General features: G+C 41.7%; 1 protein-coding gene across 3 annotated transcripts in view; it reads right to left on the reverse strand.

Moving 5' to 3' along the window:
- nemf (nuclear export mediator factor) overlaps positions 1 to 26880 on the reverse strand; it is a 170576-nt gene that overhangs the window by 8925 nt on the left and 134771 nt on the right. For all 3 annotated transcript variants that reach the window (XM_086002947.1, XM_086002944.1, XM_086002945.1), the window contains exons 23-30: positions 24144 to 24411; positions 17923 to 17971; positions 11899 to 11948; positions 4895 to 5036; positions 3611 to 3688; positions 3329 to 3529; positions 3150 to 3188; positions 613 to 719 (exon numbers count right to left, since the gene is read on the reverse strand). In XM_086002947.1, the coding sequence (XP_085859073.1) occupies positions 613 to 719; positions 3150 to 3188; positions 3329 to 3529; positions 3611 to 3688; positions 4895 to 5036; positions 11899 to 11948; positions 17923 to 17971; positions 24144 to 24411 (934 nt within the window). The remainder of the gene's footprint in view (positions 1 to 612; positions 720 to 3149; positions 3189 to 3328; positions 3530 to 3610; positions 3689 to 4894; positions 5037 to 11898; positions 11949 to 17922; positions 17972 to 24143; positions 24412 to 26880) is intronic.

Below are 26880 nucleotides of genomic sequence, written 5' to 3' on the forward strand. Positions count from 1 at the left end.
TCCTTCTTTTCTCTCTCATGGGAATGTGTCTAGTTTGTACCCGAACTATCTCCTCTTTGAAGACGTTCCATTGCTCATTTACTGTGTTACCTGCCAAACTTCAATTCCAATCGACCTGGGCCAGATCCCTTTTCAATTTACTGAATTTAGCCCTCCTCCAATTGAATATTTTCACATTTAATTTTTCCTTGTCCTTCTCCATAACTGCTCTAAACCTAATGATATTGTGAATGACCATTTGTTTTCTGGTGATGTTGGCTGAGGGATTAATGTTGGCCAAGACATCGGAGAACTCCTCACTCTTTGAAAAAGAGTCCTTTGATAAACGTGTTGTCTTAACGAATGCACGTCCTACAATGCTGAACTCCCTCAGTACTGTACTGAACTGCCAGCCTAGATTATGTACTCAAATCCTGAAATGGGGCAACAACCTTCTGACTCAGAGGTGAGAATGAACGAATGAGTGAACCTCAAAGTTATTTTGATTAATTACTCACTTATACATTCCTATTGTCTCCTGTCGACTCAGGCCAACTTGCTGAAAGCATGGTACACAGCCTGAATCTCAACAACTGAAGACAATTCTTGGGAACTGTTCGTAATAAAACTTACTTATAGTTGGTCATGGCAGTGTATGGAGCACAGCAAGGTACAGAAAACAGCAACACATCATCTGGGTGAGGTTGACCAGTTAGTGAGTTAAGCAACTTCTCGCCCTCCTAAAGTAAAGATTTATGAAACTGAATTACTTCAATAGTCAATTACAAGTTTTCAAAGTACATTCATGTACTTACCTAAATGCAATTCTGGTAAGTACTATTATACACCATTTCTTTTACTTGCCATTCTGGAAGAATGTTATTGATAGCAAAATCATTAACATTTGTGATTGTGCATGCAATTTCACTACAAGCAGCAAATGGAGGAAATCTTGCCATGAATTATTGGTCCCTTTTGCCTGTCCTCATGTTCAAATCCCTCCATGGCCTCACTCCTGTCTATCTCTGTAAACTTCTCCAGCCCTACAACCCTCTGAGAACTCTACATTCCTCCAACTCTGGTCTCTTGCGCATCCCCCACTCCCTTCGCCCTAGCATTGGCGGCCTTGCCTTCAGCCGTCTAGGCCCGAAGCTCTAAAATTCCTTCCCTGAATCACTCTGCCTCTCAACTTCTCTTTCCTCCTTTAAGATGCTCTTTAAAACCTACCTTTGACCATGATTTTTGTAACCCCTCCAATTATCTCCTTTAGCTCAGTTATCATTTTTTGTCTGATTACACTTCTGTGTTTCCTTGCATTAAAGGCACTATATAAATGCAAGTTATTGTTGTTATCCCAACTTCTTTTGTTGAGTGTAGCGAATTGGAAAAAAAGTACTGATTTTATTAGTGATCAGTACAACCTTGTAATTTGTGAAAAGTTTTATAGGTGTTCATTGTGATCATAATAAAATGCAGCACATAATTACAGTCAGCCCACCGGGGAGCCACTTCCCTACAGGGGGAGTAAGTCTATTGATCCCATTCAAGTGCATCTTCTAATCGTATGTGCAGAGGATTCAGAGAGCCCAAGGAAGAAGGGAAAAGTAACCCACAGTTAGGGAGAAAGAGTAAGTGAAATGAAAGTGTTCTAGAGTTTCCCCTTCCCAAGTGCCCATTCTTTGTGTGTGAACCTTGACAGTAGGTGTCATCAGGATTTTCAACCATAGGGTACATCACAGTCAAGTCGAATCCTGTCCTCACTCCACCTCCACAAATGTGCATGTCCCAGCAGGGTCACTGTATAGTGATCCGGGGTGGGAACCCTGGCTTATTTTTCCCCTTCATACACCTGGAACCCTGAGGTCAATTGCATCACCCCATCAACATTCAAGTTGCAATCAGCTAACTCAACACAGATTGTATTACTGTAATATTTTAACATTTATTTTAACATGTTAAAACTAAATTTAAATCACTATAATACTACTCACAATTCCCATATTTATTTTTCTTCCCAATTTTTCTCTCTATTCGATTTTTTAAACCTTATATTTTACCTTTTTGTCAACTCAAATATTTCCTGTACTTAATTCTGTATAAAATCTCTCAATAGCTTTCAAATTCCCACACAGACCATTTTAGAGGAGTAACTTTTTAAAAAGGTTGATGGGCTAAAAACTGACTCCAAAGGCTAGTTATGAATTAAGACTTATATAGTTGCAGATCAGAACAGAGCAAAATGATGTACATTTACACATCAAAACAGCGAATATATATATATTTATATGTAAATGACAACACAGAAACAGGCCACTTGGTCCAACCAGTTCATGTTGTAGTTTATCCTCCACAGGAGCAGTCATCCTAAACCCATGTGCCAGCCTCATATGTACTGACATTAAATTCTATGTGTCACTTTTTTTGCCCATTCCAACATCTTATCAATATCCCCATGCAATTTCTTTTGGCTCTCAGAATTATTTATAATACCTCCTGTTTTAATATTGTATTCAAATTTGGACACCACTCCTTCTAGCCCTATATCCAAATCATTGATGTACACACTAAACAGAAGCAGTCCCAGAACAAAGGCACCATTGCCTACTTCCAACCACTCTGAGAAACTGCTTTTTAACTCCTACTGTTTCCTCCTGTCTAAACAGTTTTTAATCCTATTTTCTCCTTCCCCTAATTCCATATTCCTTAATCTTCTCCAATAGTCTCTGATGTGGTACCTTGTCCATGGCTTTCTGAAATATACACCATATATCCACTGCATTTCCCCCACCTACCGTATCCGCCACTTTATTAAAGAGGTTTATCAGTTTGACGAGCACGATTTTCCTTACTGAAATCCATATTGGTTGCTTCTATTATTTTCTCCTCAGCTAGATATTTAGTAATTTTATCTTTAATTAAATATTCCAATTTTTTTCCCCACCACAGATGTTAAATTAACTGGCTTGTTAGAGCGGGTTAGCTCTGCCTCCCTTTTTGAAAATGGATATTACATTGGCCACGCTCAGTCCTATCTACTCTCAATAGAATCTGTTCTCAACTCACTCCCATGTTGTGCTTTTTGCTCGAACTTACTGGCAACTGATAATCTTCTTCCTCTAACAAATATTGAAAATCATTTTGAAGAGTTTATTTATTAATAAACAGTCTACCTCAGCTGCCTGCAGATCTTGCTCAGGTTCCTCCTGGTCCTAAATGTTAACAAAATAACACAAATATTAATACAGGACATTAATTTTTCACAAAATAAAAGTACACTGTGCCACATTTGTTAGCTGATGGAACCAGTTTTACAGAATATTAATGCTTAAATGGGACTTCAATGCCTTACTTCTTGGTGATCTTCTGCAGCTGTATCCTCTATAGTAACTTCTGCCACATGATGTGTCACAATGTCTAGATCTAGTCCTTTGCTTTGAACATTACTCGCTTTGATCAAAGCCTGCTGCTTCTCCTGCTGTTTTTTAGCAGGTTCTTTTGTTTTCCCCTTTTTTCCTTTCTTAACCTTTTCTTCTTTAGTTGGGCCTGCTGACTGGATGCAGGTAACACAAATTAAAATCCAATTACTAAAGCATTTTAAAATAGAATCTGTTTAATGGAAATTCATAATTACCCCAAGTAATTTCATCATTAATTCACGATCCTCTTCATCTTGATCTTTATATTTTTCCTTAATTTTCTTCAGCTTAGCCTGAATATTGCAAAACAAAGTAATAACTTTTTTTAAGGTAGCATCTGAAACTAAGCAGTAATATTTTCACTTGACTAAAATGCAAGTTCACTGCAGTGTCACTGTCATTTGCCTCTCAGTACCAATTCTTAAGTAGGAAAAAAGGTTGGTGGAAATTTTCACCTGATTATCAAAAAGATTTACAAAGTTTATCTCTTTCTAATCTATACTCTTTTAATGGTGCTCAAAGATGAGGGAATGGAACTCTTCCCATTTCAGGCACCCAGCGTCAGCATTAAGCACTACTAGGTCAGCTTTAGCACAGCCAAATCCAGGGTAAAGCTTCCTTTACTCTTCCCTAACAATGTACTTCAGCCTCAACACACTCATTTTTTAAATTCCCCACACCAGCCAACCTGTGGCCTTTCAGTGTCAAAATTAGTGTCAAATTAAGGGACCATTTTGTGCTATAGGATTATGTTCACTAATTTGGATTAAGACAGCCTAAATTCATTTCACATAGGACCCTACAGTCAGTAGACTGAAGATACCTTCAACCCGTCAGTCTGGGCTAGATCTAGACCCAGAAATGAAGGCTAGATGCTAAATCATTGCCAAAATCATATTACGGAGGTAACAACAAGTTGCTGATAGATAAGGAGTGAAACTAAAACAGTTTCAGACAAGGGAAATATCCCCTTTTTAAATGTTTTCAATCACCTCAATGAACGGTCTGTGATGGGTGTCTTTATCACAATGAAGTTTTGCATCTAGTCTTGTATTTAGAACTGCATGCATTAAAAACATTTAACTTAGTGCTACTCTACAGTGTAAAAATTAGCTACATTATGTTAAGCCAATTTATGCTGTAACAATTTTGTACCAGGGACAAAACTGTTAAGATTCCAATTGTATTATAAAAGAAAAATACATAACATGTACAGCAACATTTGAAAATAGAAGACAGGTTAATGTTTCAAATGTAGACCTTTCACTATCTTTTACGATGCTGATAGACCTGCTATGGTTTTTGAGCTTTTTCTGTTTTCATTTGAGATTTCCAGCATTTGCAGTTTGTTTTAATGTGTCTTCAATTGTACGGTAGGAGTACTCAAAGATTCTTATTACTGGTAATCACACTGGATAATTCGGACAGCATATAACAAAACCCATTTTCGATATAATAATTTAGTATTTAAGGCAAAATACTTAGATCTTTCTCATTACCTTTTGTCCTCTCTTCAAAGGCTGCTGCAAAGATGAAGATTTTTTAGCATCCTGGTCTTCCACAGATGGTGTTTTATTGTCTTCAGATTGAATTGCTAGTTCTGAGTTTTCAGTCTCAGGCTTCTTCCTTTTTTTCATTTCTCTGAAAAACACAAAAAGGAATTTATTCCATCAGACTTTCACCCCCATGTCAAAACACTGAGTAGTACAAACTGGTAAGCATAGTAGCTGCTGAACCTAATACACCATTAATTAAACCCACCTTTTACCAGTCACTAAACACTTTGCTTAATCTGAACAATGATTCTAACATTATTTTCATTCTTCATTTATTAATTGCTGCTAACTAACTACTGTTTCTGTTCAGACTGAAGATGATGAAGAGCAAAATCATATTAAGTCTTCAGGATACAAAGAAACTTCCTCCTATGCAATACAGTTCCTTATGAGTGAAGTCAAGTAATCAGCATGATGAGCCAAAATTATGAAGCACAGATGACTTCGTTTATCACAATAAATGTTTTTATTAAAACCTAGAAAACCAGAGAAAACAGTTACAAACCGTGGGGTCATATCACTAAACCATCATGACAAAAATTCTGAAAATATGGATATTCTCTCAGTGATTAGTACAGGAGAGTGGTCGTAAGTGGCGTGCACGTAAGCAGAGTGTTAAAGTTGGGAATTTGGTGCAGAGGGGGAAGGAGGTGCTGCTTTTTGGCTCCAATACTTGTAGTGCTTTGTGTTACAGGTAAATATTTAATTTAATCTACCTATAACTTAAACTAGCTCTAGTAATTAGTTTAAAGACTAAACTACAAGCTAAATTAATTAAATACATAAACTTTAACTAAATAAATAAAACAAGGTTATATAGGGATGGCATAGGAACACAGGAACAGGAGTAGGCCATTCAGCCCCTCGAGCCTGTTCCGCCATTTGATGAGATCATGGTTGGTCTATGATCTAACTCCATATACCTGCCTTTGGCTCATATCCCTTAATACCTTTGGTTAACAAAAAGCTATCGATCTCCGATTTAAAATTAATAATTGATCTAGCATCAATTGCCGCTTGTGGAAGAGAGTGCCAAACTTCTACCACACTTTGTGTGTAAAAGTGTTTCCTAATTTCACTCCTGAAGGGTCTGGCTCTAATTTTTAGACTATGCCCCTTAATCCTAAAATCACCAACCAGCAGAAATAGTTTCTCTCTATCTACCCTATCGGTTCCCCTTGATATCTTGAAAACTTCGATCAGATCACCCCCTAACCTTCTAAATTCTAGGGAATACAGCCCTAATTTGTATAATCTCTCCTCGTAACTTAACCCCTTAAGTCCCGGCATCATTCTGGTAAACCTATGCTGCACTCCCTCCAAGGCCAATATATCCTTCCTAAGGTGTGGTGCCCAGAACTGCTCACAGTGCTCCAGGTGTGGTCTAGCCAGGATTTTGTATAGCTGCAGCATAACTTCTACCCCCTTGTACCCTAGATATAAAGGCCAGCATTCCATTAGCCTTTTTGATTATTTTCTGTACCTGTTCATGACATTTTAATGATCTATGTACCTGGGCCCCCAAGTCTCTTTGGACATCCACTGTTTTTAGCTTTTCACCATTTAGAAAGTACCCTGTTCCATCCTTTTTAGGTCCAAAGTGGATGACCTCACATTTACCTACATTGAAATCCATTTGCCACAGTTTTGCCCATTCACTTAATCTATCAATATCCCCTTGTAATTTTATGCTTTCATCTACACTGCCTACAATGCCGCCTATCTTTGTGTCATCGGCAAATTTGGATATATGACTTTCTATGCCATCATCTTAGTCGTTAAGAAATACTGCGAATAGTTGAGGCCCCAACCACCGATCCCTGTGGGACACCACTCATCACATCCTGCCAATTTGAGTACCTACCCATTATCCCTACTCTGTCTCCTGCTGCTCAGCCTATTTCCTAACCAGGTCAATAATCTGCCCTCAACTCCGTGGGCTTCTACCTTAGATAACAGTCTCTTATGTGGGACTTTATCAAATATCCATATAAATAACATCCATAGACATGCCCCTGTCCACTACTTTAGTCACCTCTTCAAAAAATGCAATTAGGTTTGTCAGGCATGACCTACCTTTCACAAATCTATGCTGGCACTCTCTGATCAACTGAAAATTTTCGAGGTGTTCAGTCACCCTATCCTTAATGGCAGTGCAGGTGGTGTGTCGCAATTGCAGCACGTGGGAGTTTGTGGAGAGCATTGTGATTCCAGACGACCACATCTGCAGTAAGTGTCTGCATCTTGAGGAACTTCAGCTCAGAGCTGTTGAGCTGGAGTCAGAGGTGCAGACATTGCGGGGCATCAGGGAGGGGGGAGAGGTACCTGGACACTTTTAATTCAGGATGCAGTCACACCCCTTAGGTTAGGTAGTGGTACAGGTCTGGTTAGTAGTCAAGGTCAGGAGGGTGTGACTGCGAGTCAGGCAGGTTAAGGGGACGCCAGGTTCAGTGCTGGAGGAGCCTTTGCCCTTATCCAACAGGTACGAGGTTCTTGCTGCTCATGTGGATGAGGACAAAGTCTGCAGGATGGATGAGCAATCTGACCACGGCACCATGTTACAGGAGGCCATTTAAGTGGGGGGGGGCGGAGGCGGAGCGAAAAGGAATGTTGTAGTGGTAGGGGACATTATAGACAGGGCGATATATACTGTTCTCTGTAGCCGCGACCGAGAGTTCCAAAGGTTGTGTTGCCTTCCCGGTGCCGGATATCTCATCGCGGCTGGAGAAGAATTTGGAGTAGGAGGGGGAGGATCCAGTTGTCGTGATCCATGTAGGAACCAATGATATAGGTAGGACTAGGAATAAGGTTCTACTGAGAGAGTTTGAGGAGCTAGGGTCCAAATTAAAACGTAGAACCTCAAAGGTAATAAGCTCTGGATCTGGATTGTTACCTGAGCAAATTAGCATAAGGACAAGCAGATCAGAGAGTTCAATGCGTGGCTCAGAGAGTGTTGTGGGAGCCAGGGGTTTTGATGCTTGGGAGATTAGATTAAAAGGTATGACGGTAGATAAGCAGTGGCAAGCATTTAAAGAAATATTCCAAAATTCTCAACAAATATACATTCCACTGAAAAATAAAAACTCCACAGGAAAAGAGGGTACTGGGGAAAAGAGGGAGCTGTTCCATTGGGATGGGCTCCACATAAACCTGGAGGGAGGGGTCAGGTGAGGAGAAATTTAGAAAACTAAGGACAAAAGTCAAGACAATGCAGCAGTGTAGCAATTTGGGTAAAAATAAGTAGAGTGTGACAGGAAGGGACAGAGAGTTTAACAGTAATAGTGCATCAGCGAATAAGGTGAAAGCAGGGAATAATAGTAAAAAGTTAAAATTAAAGGCTCTTTATCTGAATGCACAAAGCTTTTGTAACAAGATAGATGAATTACTGGCACAGAGATAAATGGCTTTGAACTACAACCCTTTACAACCCTAACGTGGTTACAAGGTGACCAAGATTGGGAACTAAATAGTCCAGGATACTTGATGTTTCAAAAAGACAGGCAGAATGGAAAAGACGGGGGTGGGGTAGCCCTGATAATAAAGGATAACATAAGGACAGTAGTGAGAAAGGATCTTGGCTCGGAAGATCAGGAAGTAGAATCAGTATGGGTGGAGATAAGAAATAACATGGGGCAGAAAACACTGGTGGGAGTAGTTTACAGGCCCCCCAAACAGTAGCTATACCGCTGGACAGAGTATTAATCAACAAATAATAGGAGCTTGTAACAAAGGTAATGCAATAATCGTGGGGGGACCTTAACCTTCATTTATACTGGGCAAATTAAATTGGCAAAATAGTCTGGAGGACGAGTTCATGGAATGTATTTGAGACAGTTTCCTAGAACAATACGTTGTGGAACCAACCAGGGAACCGGCTACTTTAGATCTTGTATTTTGTAATGAGACAGGGTTAATTAGTAATCTCATAGTAAAGGATCCTCTGGGGAAGAGTGATCATAATATGATAGAATTTCATATTGAGTTTGAGAGCGACATATTCAAGTCTGAAACTAGAGTCTTAAACTTAAATAAAGCCAATTACATAGGTGTGAGGAGCGAGTTGGCTAAGGTAGATTGGGAAATTAGATTAAAAGGTATGACGGTAGATAAGCAGTGGCAAACATTTAAAGAAATATTCCAAAATTCTCAACAAATATACATTCCACTGAGAAATAACAACTCCATGGGAAAAGTGATCCATCCGTGGCTAACTAAAGAAGGTAAAGATAGTATTAGATTAAAAGAGGCTTATAATGTTGCAAAGAATAGTAGTAAGCCTGAGGATTGGGAGAGCTTTAGAAACCTGCAAAGGATGACCAAAAAATTGATAAAAAAGGGAGAAAATAGAATGAGAGTGAACTAACAAGAAATATATTATAAGAGCTTTTACAAATATGTAAAAAGAGAGCAGCAAAAGTAAGCATTGGTCCATTAGAGGCTGAGACAGGAGAAATTATAATGGGGAATAAGGAAATGGCAGAGACGTTAAACAAATATTTTATATCTGTCTTCACAGTAGAAGACACAAAAAGCATACCAAAAATAGTGGGGAACCCAGGGGCTAATAAGAGTGAGAAACTTAAAGTGATTAATATCAGTAGAGAAAAAGTACTTAAAAAACTTATGGGACTAAAAACCGACAAATCCCCTGGACCTGATGGCCTACATCCTAAGGTTCTAAAAGAGTTGGCTGCAGAGATAGTAGATGCATTAGTTGTGATCTTCCAAAATTCCCTAGATTGCAGAACGGTCCCAGCAAATTGGAAGGTAGCAAATTTAACCCCGCTATTCAAGAAAGGAGAGAGAAAACAGGGAACTACAAGCCAGTTAGCCTGACATCAGTCGTTGGAAAAATACTGGAATCCATTATTAAGGAAGTGGTAACAGGGCACTTGGAAAATCATAATGGCCTGTAATTTACAGTCAGCAATGAAGCAAAGGCGTTCATCGCTGGCCCCGAAGTAAAGGTGTTCGCCGCTTTACCGACATTCAGTTGAGGTCAGTGTAAGTTAATGAGGAATCCCTAATGCAAGCTGCTGTGACATCAACAAGCTGTCAAAGCAGCCAATTACAATGCAGAATTTTCACAGACCGGGAAAAAGGAAGTGAATAAGCTCCTTTTATTCTAACTTTTAGAGAGAGCAAAACAAAGATTGGGGCTCTCACATGGGGAAAAGGTAAACCTGAAATAAAGATGAACAAACTTTTTTTTAATTAATTTTTTTTTTTTAAGTTTCTTAATAATTTTAATTTTTATTAAAATGGATAAATTTGACACTCCACAAAATTAAGATTAGTTTTTTTAGGGCCATAATGTTTGTTTTGCAGTCAATACACTGTTAAAACCCCAGTTACACCTAATCCAAAAGGGTCTAACTATTAATGGGGTATTTAACAGTGATATTACCACAGAAAAGCCCAAGTTTTTGTCAGTTTCACTGATTTCCCTGATTACACTGATTGCCCGCTATGAGCTGGGTGGGGTCACAGCGCAGCCAGTGTCGGAGCAGTAAATGACTGACCGCAACTTCAGGATTTCCGCATTAGGATGCGCATGCGCTAAATCTTGAAGTTGCGGTCAGTTTCAAAGGGGTAGTAACAGCAAACACTGTTCGTTCGCTGTTATTACCCACTGCAAATTCCAGGCCAATATGATTAGGCAGAGTCACTCTGGTTTTATGAAAGAGAAATTGTGTTTTGCGAGGATGTAACTAGCAGGGTAGATAAAGGGGAACCAATGGATGTAGTATATTTGGATTTCCAAAAGGCATTCGATAAGGTGCCACATAAAAGGTTGTTACACAAGATATTGGGGGTAATATATTAGCATGGATAGAAGATTGGTTAACAGACAGAAAAGAGAGTATGGATAACGGGTCATTTTCAGGTTGGCAGGCTGTAACTAGTGGGGTGTCGCAAGGATCAGTGCTTGGGCCTCAACTCTTTACAATCTATATTAATGACTTAGATGAAGGGACCGTATGTAATGTATCCAAGTTTGCTAACGATACAAAGCTAGGTGGGAAAGTAAGCTGTGAGGAGGACACAAAGAGCCTGAAAGGCAGGTTAAGTGAGTGGGCAATAAGGGGGCAGATGGAATGTAATGTGAGGAAATGTGAGGTTATTCACTTTGGTAGGAAGAATAGAAAAACAGAATACTTTTTAAATGGTGCTATTAAATGTTGGTGTTCAGAGGGATATAGGTGTCCTCGTACAGGAAAGACAGAGAGTTAGCATGCAGGTACAGCAAGCAATTAGGAAGGCAAATGGCATGTTGGCCTTTATTGCAAGTGGGTTGGAGTACAAGAGTAAGGAAGTCTTGCTACAATTGAACAGGGTTCTGTTGAGACCACACCTGGAGTACTGTGCATAGTTTTGGTCTCCTTATTTAAGGAAGGATATATTTGCCTTAGAGGCGGTGCAACGAAGGTTCACTAGATTGATCCCTGGGATGAGAGGGTTGTCCTATGAGGAGAGATTGAGTAGATTGGACCTATTACTCTCTGGAGTTTAGAAGAATGAGAGGTGATCTAATTGAAACAGAAGATTCTGAGGGGATTGACAGGGTAGATACGGAGAGGTTGTTTCCCCCTGGCTAGAGAGTCTAGAACTAGGGGGCATAGTCTCAGGATAAGGGGTCGGCCATTTAAGACTCAGATGAGGAATTTCTTCACTCAGAGGATTGTGAATCGTTGGAATTCTCTACCCCAAAGGGCTGTGGATGCTCAGTCACTGAGTATATTCAAGGCAGAGATAGATAGATTTTTGGACTCATGGGGATTCAAGGGATATGGGGATTGGGTGGGGAGGTGAAGCTGAGGTTGAAGATCAGCAGGCTCGAGGGGCTGTCTGGCCTCCTCCTGCTCCTAATTCTTATGTTCTTTGGAGTATAATACGAAGTACTGTAATAGTTTGTTTATTTTACAAAAGTACTAAGTGATACTCACTTCCTTTCTTTGGCTGACAGGTGTTTCCGACTTTGTGATTTCCCATTGACCTGCCGAAACAAAACAAACTTTTACATTGCTATCACAGGATTCATAAAGTTAACAACTGACTTTCTGAAGCTGTACAATATTATTACAAATGAAGCACAACATAGGAGGAACTAATGATAATGTATACCAGATGTACAGTTAGAGAAGATACAATGAAACATTACAAAAATGTCATTACCATGGCCAGTATAAAACTGAAAACATTTTTATCACAATTCTAAGTAGAAACTACAAAAGTCTGTGAAAAATGTTATTATTTCTCCATTGTCAAAATATCAACTGCAGTTCTTCCTTTCTTGTTCCTTTCTCCTGCCCAAGTATTCTCGTTTATAAAAATGCTGTCCTCAGCTCAAAATCTTCATTGGTGCATATTTTATTCAGCAAAATGAACAGATTCTAAGAATTTTCACCTCAGGAAAAGTACAGAATGGGCCAGCTGAACTCTTGGACGTGTGCACAATAAAATGGGGACTGGACCTACAGAGTCTATACCTTGGTTATTTTTCAATTAAAAAGAAATTACATAAGAAAATAAATCCATATTGAGGGAATGGGTCATCCAGTGGGATTGACAAATTGTCCTTTCATTGTGAAGACCAAGATTTGAATCTAGCTCAGACCACAGGATGAAAGTCTTATTGCTGGGACAAAGTAAAGGGAGCTTTACTCTACATCTTTAGATACTTTTTATGATCTAAAAATACTTGTTGCTGACATTGTATCTCCAAATTGGAAAAGTATTAAATTCTATGTCAGACATTTTTTATCTTCAAGAAATCATCCGAAATACAAATTTGGGAGTGGGAAATCAGTGCTTTGTACAATTCAGTTTTGCTAGTTTCTTTATCGGGTACCTGGGCAATTCAAGTTTTTTTTGAAAAAACTACATTTCTGTGCTATTACATTATGCATAAAAACATGTTTTATTAAGTTTTGCTTTTAATTTTTGGGTTCATCAAAATGAGGAATGTCAGACCTGGGGAACGGGACACTATTTTGGCACATTTGTCAGACACAGCACGGTGGCATAGTGGTTAGCACTGTTGCCTCACAGCGCCAGGGACCCGGGTTCGAATCCGGCCTTGGGTGACTGTCTGTGTGGAGTTTGCACATTCTCCCCGTGTTTGCATGGGTTTCCTCCGGGTGCTCCGGTTTCCTCCCACAGTCCAAAGATGTGCGGGTTAGGTTGATTGGCTATGATAAATTGACCCTTAGTGTTAGGGGGATTAAATACGTGGGGTTACGGGGATAGGGTGGGATATGTGTTGGTGTAGGGGTTACGGGGATCGGGTGGGATATGTGTCGGTGCAGGCTCGATGGGCCGAAATGGTCTCTATCTGCACTGTGGGGTTTCTGTGATTCTGTGAATGGGCTGGATTTTGCCATTGGGGGTGGGTCAGGTGGTCGGCGGTTCCCACTCCCGCTTCCAATGTCAGGCGGGATAATTTAGCGATTTTGCCCTAATTGGGAAATTGATTTCCAGCGTGTGCGAACCCCTGGCGCAATGAGTCTTTTGGTCCTGAAACTCGCCTCTGATGACGTCATTTATGCAGCTGCATTTAAGGCCTGCAAGCAGTCTTGGTTCATTTTCTGCCTTAGAACTTGTATGTGAGATTCTTCTAAAGGATTTGAGCTGCGCAGATGTCAACTTCAAGGTCCAAGGCCGCACCCCACTTTGATGAGGACTCCCTCCATGCTCTGGTGGAGGGAGCCAGAGCTCAGAAAGAGGTGTCGTTTCCTTCCTCTGGGAGGAAAAAACCTCCCCAGCAAACCAAAACGGTGTGGCTGCAAGTGGCACAGGAGGTCAGTGCAACATCAATGTGCAGCAGTACCTGGCTGCAGTGCAGAAAGAGGTTTAATGACCTTCTCCACACAAGAAAAGTGAGTATAACATCACCATGACCCTCAATCTGCTCCCCATCTCCTCTCATCACCAGCACTCTGCATTGTCAACCTCCTCCTCCACATCCCACTTGACCCTTACATCCCTGCACCCTGAACCATTCCCTCTCTCTCTATGTACACATTCACTTAACTATTCGACTATGCTGCCCTCACACTCCCTATCACTGTTATGCTTATGACAACAACTTACAACACACAGGGAGGGCCCTTGGTCTTGGGATCTCACTCCATCTTTGTGTCCTTCTAAGCATCTATGCTATGGATTCTCTACACTCACTCCATCATTCTCACTCAAACTCCCTCATTGCAGGAAAAGAGCCCACAATAAGAGGGAAAGAGCGAAGACAGGAGGAGGGCCACCCTCAATAGCCCAGCTCACCAGCGCTGAGGAGGCGGCCCTCGAGATCGTGGGAGCCGAGGAGGATGTGCAAGTGGGGGACGGACAGACGGGCACATCAGAGCAAGCTGGTGACAGAATAGTTTTGCATCTCTGTCATTTACATTGCATGAGTGACTGAGATTGATTCTGATGCTCAGATTGACTTATGATCATCTGCACAATTCAATGTGCATGCAACGTTTATCTCACATGTCTAACTCTTTCCTTTACTCCCCCACAGGACCATCGCCAGCCCCCCACCCCACTGTCCAGGAGGAACAGCCTGAGCCAGAAGACTCCTCAGAGGAAGCTGCAACCTCTGATGACGCGGCGTCACCAGAATTAAGCGCACCCAGCACCAGCGCAGACACGCACACCTCGGTGGGACCTTCAGGACATAGAGTAGTGCTGTCACCTGGTGTATCACAGCTCACAAGTGAGCATCAGCAGATGGTGGAGACAGGGACAGCAGTGGAGAGTCCTCGTCGGAGGCTGTAGGGTTCTCCCAGCTCAGCTCAGCTGCATGTTGACCCTGTGCCTCCGGGTCCATCAAGGAGGAGAGCGGTGATGGAACTCCAGGAACTGGTGCAGGAGGCTCTGGCAGGTTTTGTCTCCAGAGTCACTACGAGTGTGGAGAGGATGGAGGAGTCCATCGCTAACATGAGCAGAGCCTTTGTGGAGGCATTGGCGCATGAACGCATCACCACGGAAAGGATGGCAACCTCCGTGGAAAAGATGGCTATCTCCATAGTAAGGATGGCTACCGTAGAGGAGAGGATGGCAACGGCCATGGAGGAGTTAAGTCACCAGGGTCTTGAAATCATGGTCATTATTCAGAATAGACCGACATCTCTGGAGGGGCGATGGTCAGCTATTGAGCAGAGAAACCAGAGCTTCATGGAAGTCCTCTGGAGTAGGACTGCCAGTGCAGAATCAGGTCCTCATGGCCCCCCTGAAGTGCAGCAAGGGGCTGACCCATGAGAGGGATGTTGGTGGCAGACAAGGAAGTGGGGGCTCCTCTCCAAGCGCTCACACTCCCATGCCACTGCGGAGCCCTCGGTCAGAGGCCCACCAGAGTCCTCACCCAACTGAGATGGGCGTCTCAGCCCCTGCACAGCCGCAGGAGCAGCAGACTGTTGGCGAGCCCTCACAGGCTCGCAACCTCAGGACGCCTGCCAAAGGTGTCGAGGCAGGAGCAGCATGAAAGTGAGCAAGGGGCCTCCACATCTGCTGAAGCCACAGGGGAAGCACCACGTAGGAGCACGCGCAAGAGGAAGATAAAGCTCAAGTATTCACAAAGATAGTCACTTGGGTGTTCTGTTGTGCTTAATTGTGAAATGCCATCCTTTACTGAATGTTATAAAATGAATTGGTGGCAAACTGTTGAAGTTCTGGGTTGTGTCATTTCGCAAATGGGACATCCACATTGAGGGCTCAGGGCGACGTGGATTTGTCAGTATGGTGGTCAGAGTGATAGGAAGCCGCAGGTTCTTCTCCATTGTCGATGGTGTGGTAAGAAGGTGCGAGCCAAATGTGTCTGATTGGGCAGCCTAAGCAAATCTGACCAAGATGAGCGCATCCCTTGTATCCCGGGCAGCAATGTTCTCGCGTGCTGCTACCGCTAGTTGATGCACCTCCGCAAGGTCTTCGTTCTTGATCGCCACCTCCTCCTCCTCATCCTCCTCCTCTTGAGGAGGCTATGCGATGAGCCACTTGTACCTCAGGCAGCTGCAAGCCACAATGCTGTGCCATGTTGTGAAGTGCACAGCAGACTACGACGATTCTGGAGACCCTGGCTGCGGAGTACTGCAGGGCTCCGCCTGATCTATCAAGGCATCTGAATTGCATCTTCAGCAAGCCGCTGGTTTGCTCGATAATGGATCTGGTCGAAATGTGGTTGGAGTTGTAGCGCTCCTCAGCTTCGTTGGATGGCCTCCTGAATGGCGTCATTAGCCACGTCTTCAGGGGATAGCCCTTGTCTCCAAGTAGCCATCCGCAAAGTTGGTTTGGCGGACTGAAGAGCGGAGGCACACTAGACTGCCGCAGGATGAACGAGTTATGGCAACTGCCAGGGTACTTGGCACGAACATGCAAAATTTCCTTATTGAGGGAGTGGAAGCCCTTGCGATTGACAAAAAGACCTGGATTGTGATGGGGTGCCTTAAGGGCCACATGTATGCAGCCCTGCACTCTTGGAAAGCCTGCCATATTAGCAAATGCAACCGCAAGCGCGGTTGTACTTGCTTGATCCTTGGAGAAGTTGATGTAATTGTGCTCGTTTACAAAGAGGGTATCGGTTACCTGCGTGATGCAAGTGTGTGCGGCCGCCTGGGAGATGCCGCTGGTGTCTGCTGTTGATCCCTGGAATGAGCCTGAAGCAAAAAAGTTGAGTGCGGTGGTGACTTTTACGGGCACTGGTAAGGGGTGTCCACCCGCTCCTCTGGGCTCCAAAGTCTTGCTGCAGCATTGCGCAGATGTCACCCACTACCTCTCGCGAAAGTCTCAGCCTCCTTTGGCACTGCTGCTCACTCATGTTGAGGTAGCTCATCCTCTGTCTGTAAACCCTGTTTTGGGGGTATCTCCTGCGGTGACGTTCTTCCCTGCGCTGGCGCCTTCTGGCCTGTGCAGCTTCAGGTGGGTGAGCAGCAGGTTCGCTGCTGCTATTGTTCTGGGTTCTGCTGCTGCCGCGGCTGGTGTTTGTCCGAATCGGAGGTCCAGGATGAAAGGAAATAAATGGTTCCCATGCTGCAGGTATATACCTCAGTTGAGGAAGCGCTCAGTCAAGGTGGGGAAAGGGTTTTCCCAGGAGGTCACAGTGATGATGGATCTCAGCTTCAACACTTCCAAAATCAGTAGACCTGCAAAAAGTTCTCCAAGACCTGAGAAAAGAAAGTTCTGCCACCTGCAAATGATCATTGTGCAAAACCCCGTTTTTATGGTGGAGCTGCAGCTGTTAGTAAGCCAACCACTTGTGAACCCGACAGGATTAGCTGGCGTGTTGCAGGGGGGACGTGCAGCACGCGGAAAATGTGGTAAACTCCGAAAGGCCTCTCAAAATGGCATTATAGAGGTTCTTAAGTGTTAGTTAAGTGCCTTAAGGGCCTATTAAGGGCCTATCCCGCCGCTTGGAGGCGGGACCGAAAGGGAGTCTGCAAGCCCGCATTTGGGAAAGTTGCGCAGAGGCGGGTTGAAGGCGGGATCAGAGCCTGCCACCATTTTTTGCAACTTTACCACCTGACCCGCCTCCAAACCCGCCTCCTCGGACCTGACAAAATCCAGCCCAATGACTCTCGTAGTAGGGGCAAGATGAACAGCAAAGTTGCCTGTGCCCTAAAAATGTAATTTAACCACATCCCAGAATAGCACCAGAAAACCATTTTCATTTCCTACATCAGCATTTTTGTGACCTATCTGAATGAAACTACCAATTTAATGCCAACTAGCATAATGAGTAAATACCTCCTATTAACCAGTTTGAAACCCAAACTCAATTCACTTAAGACCCTTACAGGCTACAGAAACACCTCTGTCCCAACAGTCTGGGGTGTATTCAAACCTAGATCCCAGAGGTGAAAAGATAGCATTCTAACTCACTGCAATACTCAAACACAATAAAACTGGATTTGAAAAAAGACATTACTAACTTTTATGCGCACTAAAGCTAAACTAAAGATGTATTTTACCCTTACCTCTTCAATCGGTTGTTCTTTAGAAGATGTACTATATATCTGCAAAGGTCTGTTGAAAAATAAGATTGAAAAAGGTATTTCGATGATCAAATTTATTTTATCAGTATGACTCTATAATAGCCCTATTATGGTTTGCTTTTCTAAAACATAATTGGATAATTTAAATTAAAAAAATCTAAAAGAACATTTAGTTAAAACAAATTGCTTACCATCACCTTTAAAATAAAATTACCTAAAATTTGAAGTTGGCATTTTCCTGCTTGCAAAGAAACCATGTTGTGAAGGTACATAGCTTAATCTGTCCAGCCTTCTCTGATGTTCAGTCTGCCTCAATGGAGCATCCCTCAGTGGCAGAGCAATGCTTCAGCTAGGACAGCTGTCAAGCTATTTTATATTCTGTAGGTTGTCTTTTTTTTAAATTTTGGTGCTATTGTTTGTGCGCATCACAGCAAAAATGTCTCTTCTATAGTTACATGGTGCCTTTGATATAAAAAAATCCGAAAGCGGGGAGAACATGAAACCCTAAACAGGAACTAGGACAGAAATTAAGGGAGGTGACCAAAGGCGTAGCTGAAGGGGTAGATTTTGACAGTAGACAAGACAGAGGGTTTTTAAAAAAAGAGAATGCCAGGGCAGAGGCAGAGAATTCTAGAGTTCAGGGGGTGTAATATCTGAAGGCTCTGCCATTGATGGAGTGATTTGACCCATAATCCCAAATTTTATAAGTCGTATCTGTATTGCCTTTGTTACTTCTGGTTAGCGTTTTATCTTCAAAACTGCTGTTTCAAGTTAGCATAGGAAGATATTTTGCATAGAACTCCCTTTATGCGACATATTTCATTTCAGTAACATCATGAATAGGAACAGTGACTGAGGGCAGCACTCACTATTTATGATATCATGATGTCACACAAGGTGGTGATTTATACAAAACGTCTGCTCCCTGCTGCCCACTGTTGTAGCTCGTAGCTAACGTATTGGACAAGTGTCTAATTGGGAATCTAGATGGCAATTGCATTTCTGATTATTAAATAAAAAGTGAGTGATGGACACCATCGAGCATGTGATCTCAAAGCTAATTCGCACGGCGTAGACATGTGTACATTTACCTTTTTGTGCTTTAGTTGCTAAAATGGTAAAACAGAAAGCACGAGTGTGTTTTGATTTTTGGGAGTGCTTTACTACCTCGGTTATTGAATGGTGGTAGATGTTTATTAAGTGAATATACACGTGAAGTTCATTGACCTGTTATTGTGTGAATGTATGCTAGGCATTTTCTACTAAAATTAGTGCATGTGGCTAAAACGGTGTCGCCTGTGGCTAATCAGCAATTTCTATTGGACAACACTGTTCTAACCAGCAGTTCATCACTATAAAAAATTAATGAAATTAACAGGTGCCTCTACTTACAACAGAGATTATGGAGCAATTCAGTCGAGTAAATTTACTTTAAATATTGAATCAGTGTTACCAGTGGGATAGATACCATTTATTTATAACACAAATAAAACCAACCATATCAGATACATACAACAAAGCTACAAGTGTGCTGTGTCTGATCTGGTTCACGAATTAAATGGATATAGTAGCAACAAGGTACACCAGTAATAAAATGCCAGAAATATTAAGCTAAAAAAATTGGTTTTTTAAAAGTTTTGGCATAGATTGTTGCTTCCATGAATGAACAGCAGCAGTGACAAGATCACACTTGTGGGAAAAATACTGATAGAAAGAAAAGTGATTTCAATAAGGATCAAACTGGATACATTCAAAAGTGAAAAACTGACCTTAAAGAAACATTGATTTTTTTTTTTTTTACACCTGGTAAGGGGTCCATGCATGAAGTGAGATTATAAATTTATTTAATATATGTTAAATGAATAGAACAGCCATAATCCCTCTTCTATTTATTTTTTTCTATTTCATTTGCTTATCATTTTACCCTGACCATTCCTCCTCATATAGTCCCACCATTACATTCTTTGTTCACCTCACAAGATGGGTAGGTATACCACGGATTCTTCAATGGCCGAATGCCCAACCCGCCCAACAGGGGAACTGTTATACTTAACATTGCCAAAATATTTTACATAGCAGCCTTTCAAGAACTGATCACTGGAAAGTTAAAATGTTAGGAAGCAATACGACACACCAAGCCAGTGAAACATAGAAGATAGGAGCAGGGGTAGGCAATTCGGCCCCTCGAGTCTGTTCCGCCATTTAATGAGATCATGGCTGATCATCCAAATTCAGTACCCTGTCCCTGCTTTCTCCCCATATCCCTTGATCCCTTTAGCCTTAAGAAATATATCTAACTCCTTCTTGAATATATTTAATGAATTGGCCTCAACTGCCTTCTGTGGTAGAGAATTCCACAGGTTCACCACTCTCTGGGTGAAGAAATTCCTCCTCATCTCTGTCCTAAATGGCTTACCCCTTATCCTTAGACTGTGACCCCTGGTTCTGGACTCCCTGGCCATCGGGAACATCCTTCCTGCATCTAGTCTGTCTAGTCCTGTTAGAATTTTATAGGTTTCAATGAGATCCCCTCTCATTCTTCTAAACTCTAGCGAATATAAGCCTAATCGACCCAATCTCTCCTCATACGTCATTCCTGCCATCCCGGGTATCAGTCTGGTGAATCTTCGCTGCACTCCCTCCATGGCAAGAACATCCTTCCTCAGATAAGGCGACCAAAACTGCACACCATACTCAAGGTGTGGTCTTACCAAGGTCCTGTACAATTGCAACAAGACATCCTTGCTCTTGTACTCGAATCCTCTCACTATGAAGGCCAACATACCATTTGCCTTCTTAACCACCTGCTGCACCTGCATGCTTACCTTCAGCGACTGGTGCACAAGGACACCCAGGTCTCGTTGCACTTCCCCTTCTCCCAATCTATTGCCGTTCAGATAATAATCTGTCTTCCTGTTTTTGCCACCAAAGTGGATAACCTCGCATTTATCCACATTATACTGCATCTGCCATGCATCTGCCCAATCACCCAACCTGTCCAAATCATACTGGAGTTTCTCTGCATCCTCCTCACAGCACACACGCTCACCCAACTTTGTGTCATCTGCAAACTTGGAGATATTACATCTAGTTCCCTCGTCTAGATCATTAATATATATTGTGAATAGCTGGGGTCCTAGCACCGATCCCTGCGGTACCCCACTAGTCATTGCCTGCCACTTGGAAAAAGACCCGTTTATTCCAACTCTTTGCTTCCTGTCTGCCAAACAGTTCTCTATCCAAGTCAGTATCTTACCCCAAATCCCATGTGCTTTAACTTTGCACGCTAATCTCTTATGCGGGATCTCATCGAAAGCCTTCTGAAAGTCCAAATACACCACATCCACTGGTTCTCCCTTATCTATTCTACCAGTTATATCTCCAAAAAATTCCAGTAGATTAGTCAAGCATGATTTACCTTTTGTAAATCCATGTTGACTTTGTCCGATCCTGTCACTGTTTTCCAAGTGCTCTGCTATTACGTCTTGTATAATGGACTCTAGCATTTTCCCCACTACCAATATCAGGCTTACCGGCCTACAATTCAGTTTTCTCTCTACCACCTTTTTTAAATAGTGGGGTTACATTAGCTACCCTCCAATCCATGGGAACTGTTCCAGAGTCGATAGAATTTTGGAAGATGACCAGCAATGCATCTACTATTTCTAGGGCCACTTCCTTAAGTACCCTAGGATGTAGATTATCAGGCCCTGGGGATTTATCGGCCTTCAATCCCGTCAATTTCCCTAACACCATTTCCCTACAAATACTGATTTCATTCAGTTCCTCCCTCTGTTCCTATGTTCCCTGACACCTCTGGGAGGTTATTTGTGTCCTCCTTTGTGAAGATAGAACCAAAGTATGTATTTAGTTGGTCTGCCATTTCTTTGTTCCCCATTATAAATTCCCCTGATTCTGACTGTAAGGGACCTACGCTTGACTTCATCAATCTTTTTCTCTTCACATATCTATAGAAGCTTTTACAGTCTGTTTTTATGTTCCCTGAAAGCTTACTCTCATACTCTATTTCCCCCCTCTTAATGAATCCCTTTGTCCTCCTTTGCTGAATCCTAAACTGCCCCCAATCCTCAGGTTTGCTGCTTTTTCTGGCCAATTTATATGTCCTCTCCTTGGATCTTATGCTATCCCTAATTTCCCTTGTTAGCCACGGTTGAGTCACATTTTTTGTTTTATTTTTATGCCAAACAGGGATGAACAAATTCTGTAGTTCATCCATGCGATCTTTAAATGTTTGCCATTGCCTATCCACCGTCAACCCTTTAAGTAACGTTCCCCAATCAATCCTAGCCAACTCGCACCTTATACCATCGTAGTTTCCTTTATTTAAATTCAGGACCCTAGTCTCTGAGTCAGCTACTTCACTCTCCATCTTAATGAAGAATTCTATCATATTATGATCGCTCCTCCCCAAGGAGCCTCGCACAACAAGATTGCTAATTAATCCTTTCTCATTACATAATACCCAGTCTAAGATGGCCTGATGTCTAGTTGGCTCCTCGACATATTGGTCCAGGAAACCATCCCGTATACACTCTAGGAATTCCTCCTCCACAGTATTGTTACTAATTTGGTTAGCCCAATCTATATGTAGATTAAAGTCACCCATGATAACTGCTGTGCCCTTATTGCACGTGTCTCTAATTTCCCGTTTAATGCCATCCCCAACCTCAGCATTACTGTTTGGGGGTCTGTATACAACTCCCACTAACGTTTTCTGCCCCATGGTATTTCTCAGCTCTACCCATACAAATTCCACATCATCAGAGCTAATATCCTTCCTTACTATTGTGTTAATCTCCTCTTTAACCAGCAATGCTACCGCACCTCCTTTTCCTTTTTGCCTGTCCTTCCTGAATATTGAATACCCCTGGATGTTGAATTCCCAGCCTTGGTCACCCTGGAGCCATGTCTCCGTAATCCCAATCATATCATATCCGTTTACATCTATTTGCGCAGCTAATTCATCCACCTTATTACGAATGCTCCTCGCATTAAGACACAAAGCCTTCAGGCTTGTTTTTTTTAAACACTCTTAGTCCTTTTAGAATTATTATTTACTGTAGCCCTGTTTGATTTACACCCTTGATTTCTGTGCCTTCCACTTTTGATTTTCTCCTTCCTGTCTTTTGTTTCTATCCTTGCTTCTCTTTCCTCTGTCTCCCTGCACAGGTTCCCAACCCCCTGCCATTTTAGTTTAAACCCTCCCCAACAGCACTAGCAAACACTCCTCCTAGTGAAAGAATGAACTGTCTAAATTTCTACACTGCAAGACTGCCAATTACTCAACTTCTCAACTAAACTATTGTAACAAAAAAGAAGCATTTTTATCTAAGATTTGGCTTTGTATAAGCTTCTTTAACTCTCACATGGTACATAATAGGTTTAAGAAACAGCTTAATTTACAGAATATTTCAGCTCATTTTGTTACATTTGTTGCAATAGTCAGTTTATCTAAAAAGAAAAAGTGTTTGGGGGTTGGGGGGTGAAGCCACTCAATTCAAATACAAACATTCTGTGTAATTTGTTCAAATAGGTGTTTGACTGGCAGATCCTTCTGAATTTAACAATTATTTAAATTTATGAGATCCTGGTTAGTGTTTCAAAGGTTTTTATGAGCCTGCCTTTTTCAAATCAAAGAGCCTGTCTGGAACCTTTGAAGACAGAGTTAGTTAAACCAGGTAACTTGGGTTGTTGAGGTAAAAAGGAAAAAAAATGAACCAATACATAAGAAAATTAAGTATAGTTTAGCACATAAGGTGAAAACCTTTAGTACAACAAGGAGCTAAGTTCAACATCTGCTATAAAAATATATTAAATCACTGCTACCATGTGTTTGTTCTATTACTACATAATAAACCTGTTTGGCAGTTAAAGATTAAGATGAGGTCTAGTGTAGTGTTATTTTGCTACCTTCTGAAAACCAGGAGGATCCTGTGAAGGCATGGGACAGAACCAGTAACGGAGGTAATCTGAAATGGTTCGGTTTGTTTCCTGGGCATGCAAAACTTTTACCTAGTTATCAGAACAAGTGAAAACACTCTTGAAATGTAAGGAGATAGGGTTTCAATCTGAGAGTAGCCTGAAACACAGAAGTCAAAAATAGCTAGAGTAAAAATGGTAACAGAGGCCCTAAAAATGTAACATCCACTACTATAACCTAAAAAAAACTAAATGAAAATTACCTCTTCGACTGAAGATGTGACAGATCAATAGCTGTATCAGGATAACTAAATTCTTCATTTTCTTCTTCACTTTGATTTTCCTCAATCTTCTGAGTTTCTTCAGAATCTTTCAGATCAGCTTCCCCTTCATGTTGTTTGTCCGATTCACCTTCAGCATTGTCCTGTTGACCCTCTGCATCTCCTTGCACCTCTTCACACTGGTTGTTTTCAGTTTCTGTGCCAGTCTCTTTGTCTTCATCACTACTGCTCTCATCATTGTCTGATTGGGCTTAACAAAATAATTTTAAATTTTTATTAAAAAAAAAATACATAAACCCATAAATCATATAGCCATTTAATACAAAACGAGCAGCTCACATTTTGAAAAGGAAGCTACAGAAAAAGCTTAGACAATAGTTTCTGTAGCTACGTGTGGACAGATTATCTGCAAAAATAAAACATTCAATGTACCAAAAATAACTATCTATTATAGGTCTGTGATGGTTACACAATATTCTAAAGTTTTGCTCTGTACCAGTAAAGCAGTAAAGATTGTGTTCCTGTTTTGGGGTCATTAATGGGAAAGCTTGCAATGTTATCAAATGACAGTTTACTCTCCTTTAATGTGGTAGCCATCATTCCTCAAATGAAGGTTATTCTCCACATGATTCTTTTATTCTATGACATTCCATGGTATCACCAATAATTTAAGGATCAGGAAGACTGGATGGATGACTACAAAGGGACCTCTTTGAGACACCCATGGACATAAGAACATAAGAAATAGGAGCAGGTGTAGGCCATTTGGCCCCTCGAGCCTGCTCTGCCATTTAATGAGATCATAGCCGGTCCAATTTTAGCCTCAACTCCACTTTCCTGCCCGCTCCCCATAACCCTCGACTCCCCTGTTGCTTAAAAATCTATCTCAGCCTTGAATATATTCAATGACTCAGCTTCCACAGCTCTCTGGGGTAAAGAATTCCAAAGATTCACAACCCTCAGAGAAGAAATTCCTCCTCATCTCCGTCTTAAATGGTCGACCCCTTATTCTGAGACTCCCTCGTTCTAGATTCCCTGACTGGGGGAAACATCCTCTCAGCATCTACCCTGTCCAACCCCCTCAGAATCTTATATGTTTCAATAAGATCACCTCTCATTCTTCTAAACTCCAATGAGTATAGGCCTAACCTGCTCAACCTCTCATAAGACAACCCTTCCATCCCAGGAATCAACCTAGTGAACCTTCTCTGAACTGCCTCCAATGCAAGTATATCCCTCCTTAAATAAGGGGACCAAAACTGTACGCAGTACTCTAGATGTGGTCTCACCAGCACCCTATACAGTTATAGCAAGACTTCCCTACTTTTATACTCTATCCCCCTTGAAATAAAGGCCAACATTCCATTTGCCTTCCTAATTACTTCCTGCACCTGCATGCAAACTTCTTGTGTTTCATGTACGAGGACACCCAAATCCCTCTGTACCGCCACATTCTGTAGTCTTTCTCCATTTAAATAATATTTTTCTTTTCTATTCTTTCTACCAAAGTGGATCACTTCACATTTTCCAGAGAGTGGTGAACCTGTGGAATTCTCTACCACAGAGGGCAGTAGAGGCCAATTCATTAAATATATTCAAGAAGGAGTTGGATATATTTCTTAAGGCTAAAGGAATCAAGGGGTATGGGGAGAAAGCAGGGACCGGGTACTGAATGTGGATGATCAGCCATGATCGCATTGAATGGCGGAGCAGGCTCGAGGGGCCGAATGGCCTACTCCTGCTCCTATCTTCTATGTTTCCCACATTATACTCCATCTGCCAAATTCTTGCCCACTCACAAAACCAGAAGAGAGAAAGCACATGCAGCTACCAGGGGTTCGGTGAAGCAGACCATTCAGATGGTAAAGCAAAATTGCACTCGTCTGAACCAATTATGGCTCATCCTGCAGTACAGCCTGTCCAAGGTATCCACAATCCAAGCCTACTGCACTTTGCACAATTTCACAGTACAAAGTGGAAAGTGGAATTACCATATAGTGGGTCGACAAATGGCGAGCACGGCTCTTTGTTGGCCTCGGTCTTAAGCTCTGCCATAGTTTCCGCAGCAAATGCTCAGATTGAGACAGCCATTACCCAGGGTGTCTTGCATTGACTCTTGCAGCAATCTTCATCCAGGTGCTTTTCTTCATTGGAGAAATGTTCCTAAATTCCAAAAAGGAGCAAGTCTTTCTGCTAAAGCACCTTCAAAGCTGTGTTCTCAAATGGTGACATTCTGCCTGTGGCTTTGCTCCAGCCATTATTGTTTGTCAGTAGCAGGATAATTTTTAAGGAGATAAGTATGCCTTTAAGGGCATTAAAGTGCAGGGACTGCATTATTAGCACCATCAGCTGATGCAACTGGCAGGCTGGTAGCTTTAAAGACACAGTAAGGGAGAATCATGTGGATTCCCTCTAAAAAGTCTCTTGAAGGGCCAAGTATTCTGATTTTACCCACTTGCTTATTTTACCTTACCCAACAGTATGTGTAAAACTAAATGAAGAACTGATACTGCCATTTTCTAATCAGAGGAACAGTATAATGCATGAAAATGTAGAAGCTAACAGCTTAATCAAATCTCCCATCATCTTCCGTTGCACAAACTACCTTCCTTTAAAAGATGCATAGTCACTATGAAAAATGCTTGGCAAACCCTTTTTTTTGTGCAAATATAACAAAGACGCCATGAAATGTATTGTCATTTTCACACAGTCACTACAA

Source organism: Somniosus microcephalus, chromosome 12, assembly GCF_052327205.1.
Source record: "Somniosus microcephalus isolate GS21.2 chromosome 12, FLI_Smic_1.0, whole genome shotgun sequence".
NCBI lineage: Eukaryota > Metazoa > Chordata > Chondrichthyes > Squaliformes > Somniosidae > Somniosus > Somniosus microcephalus.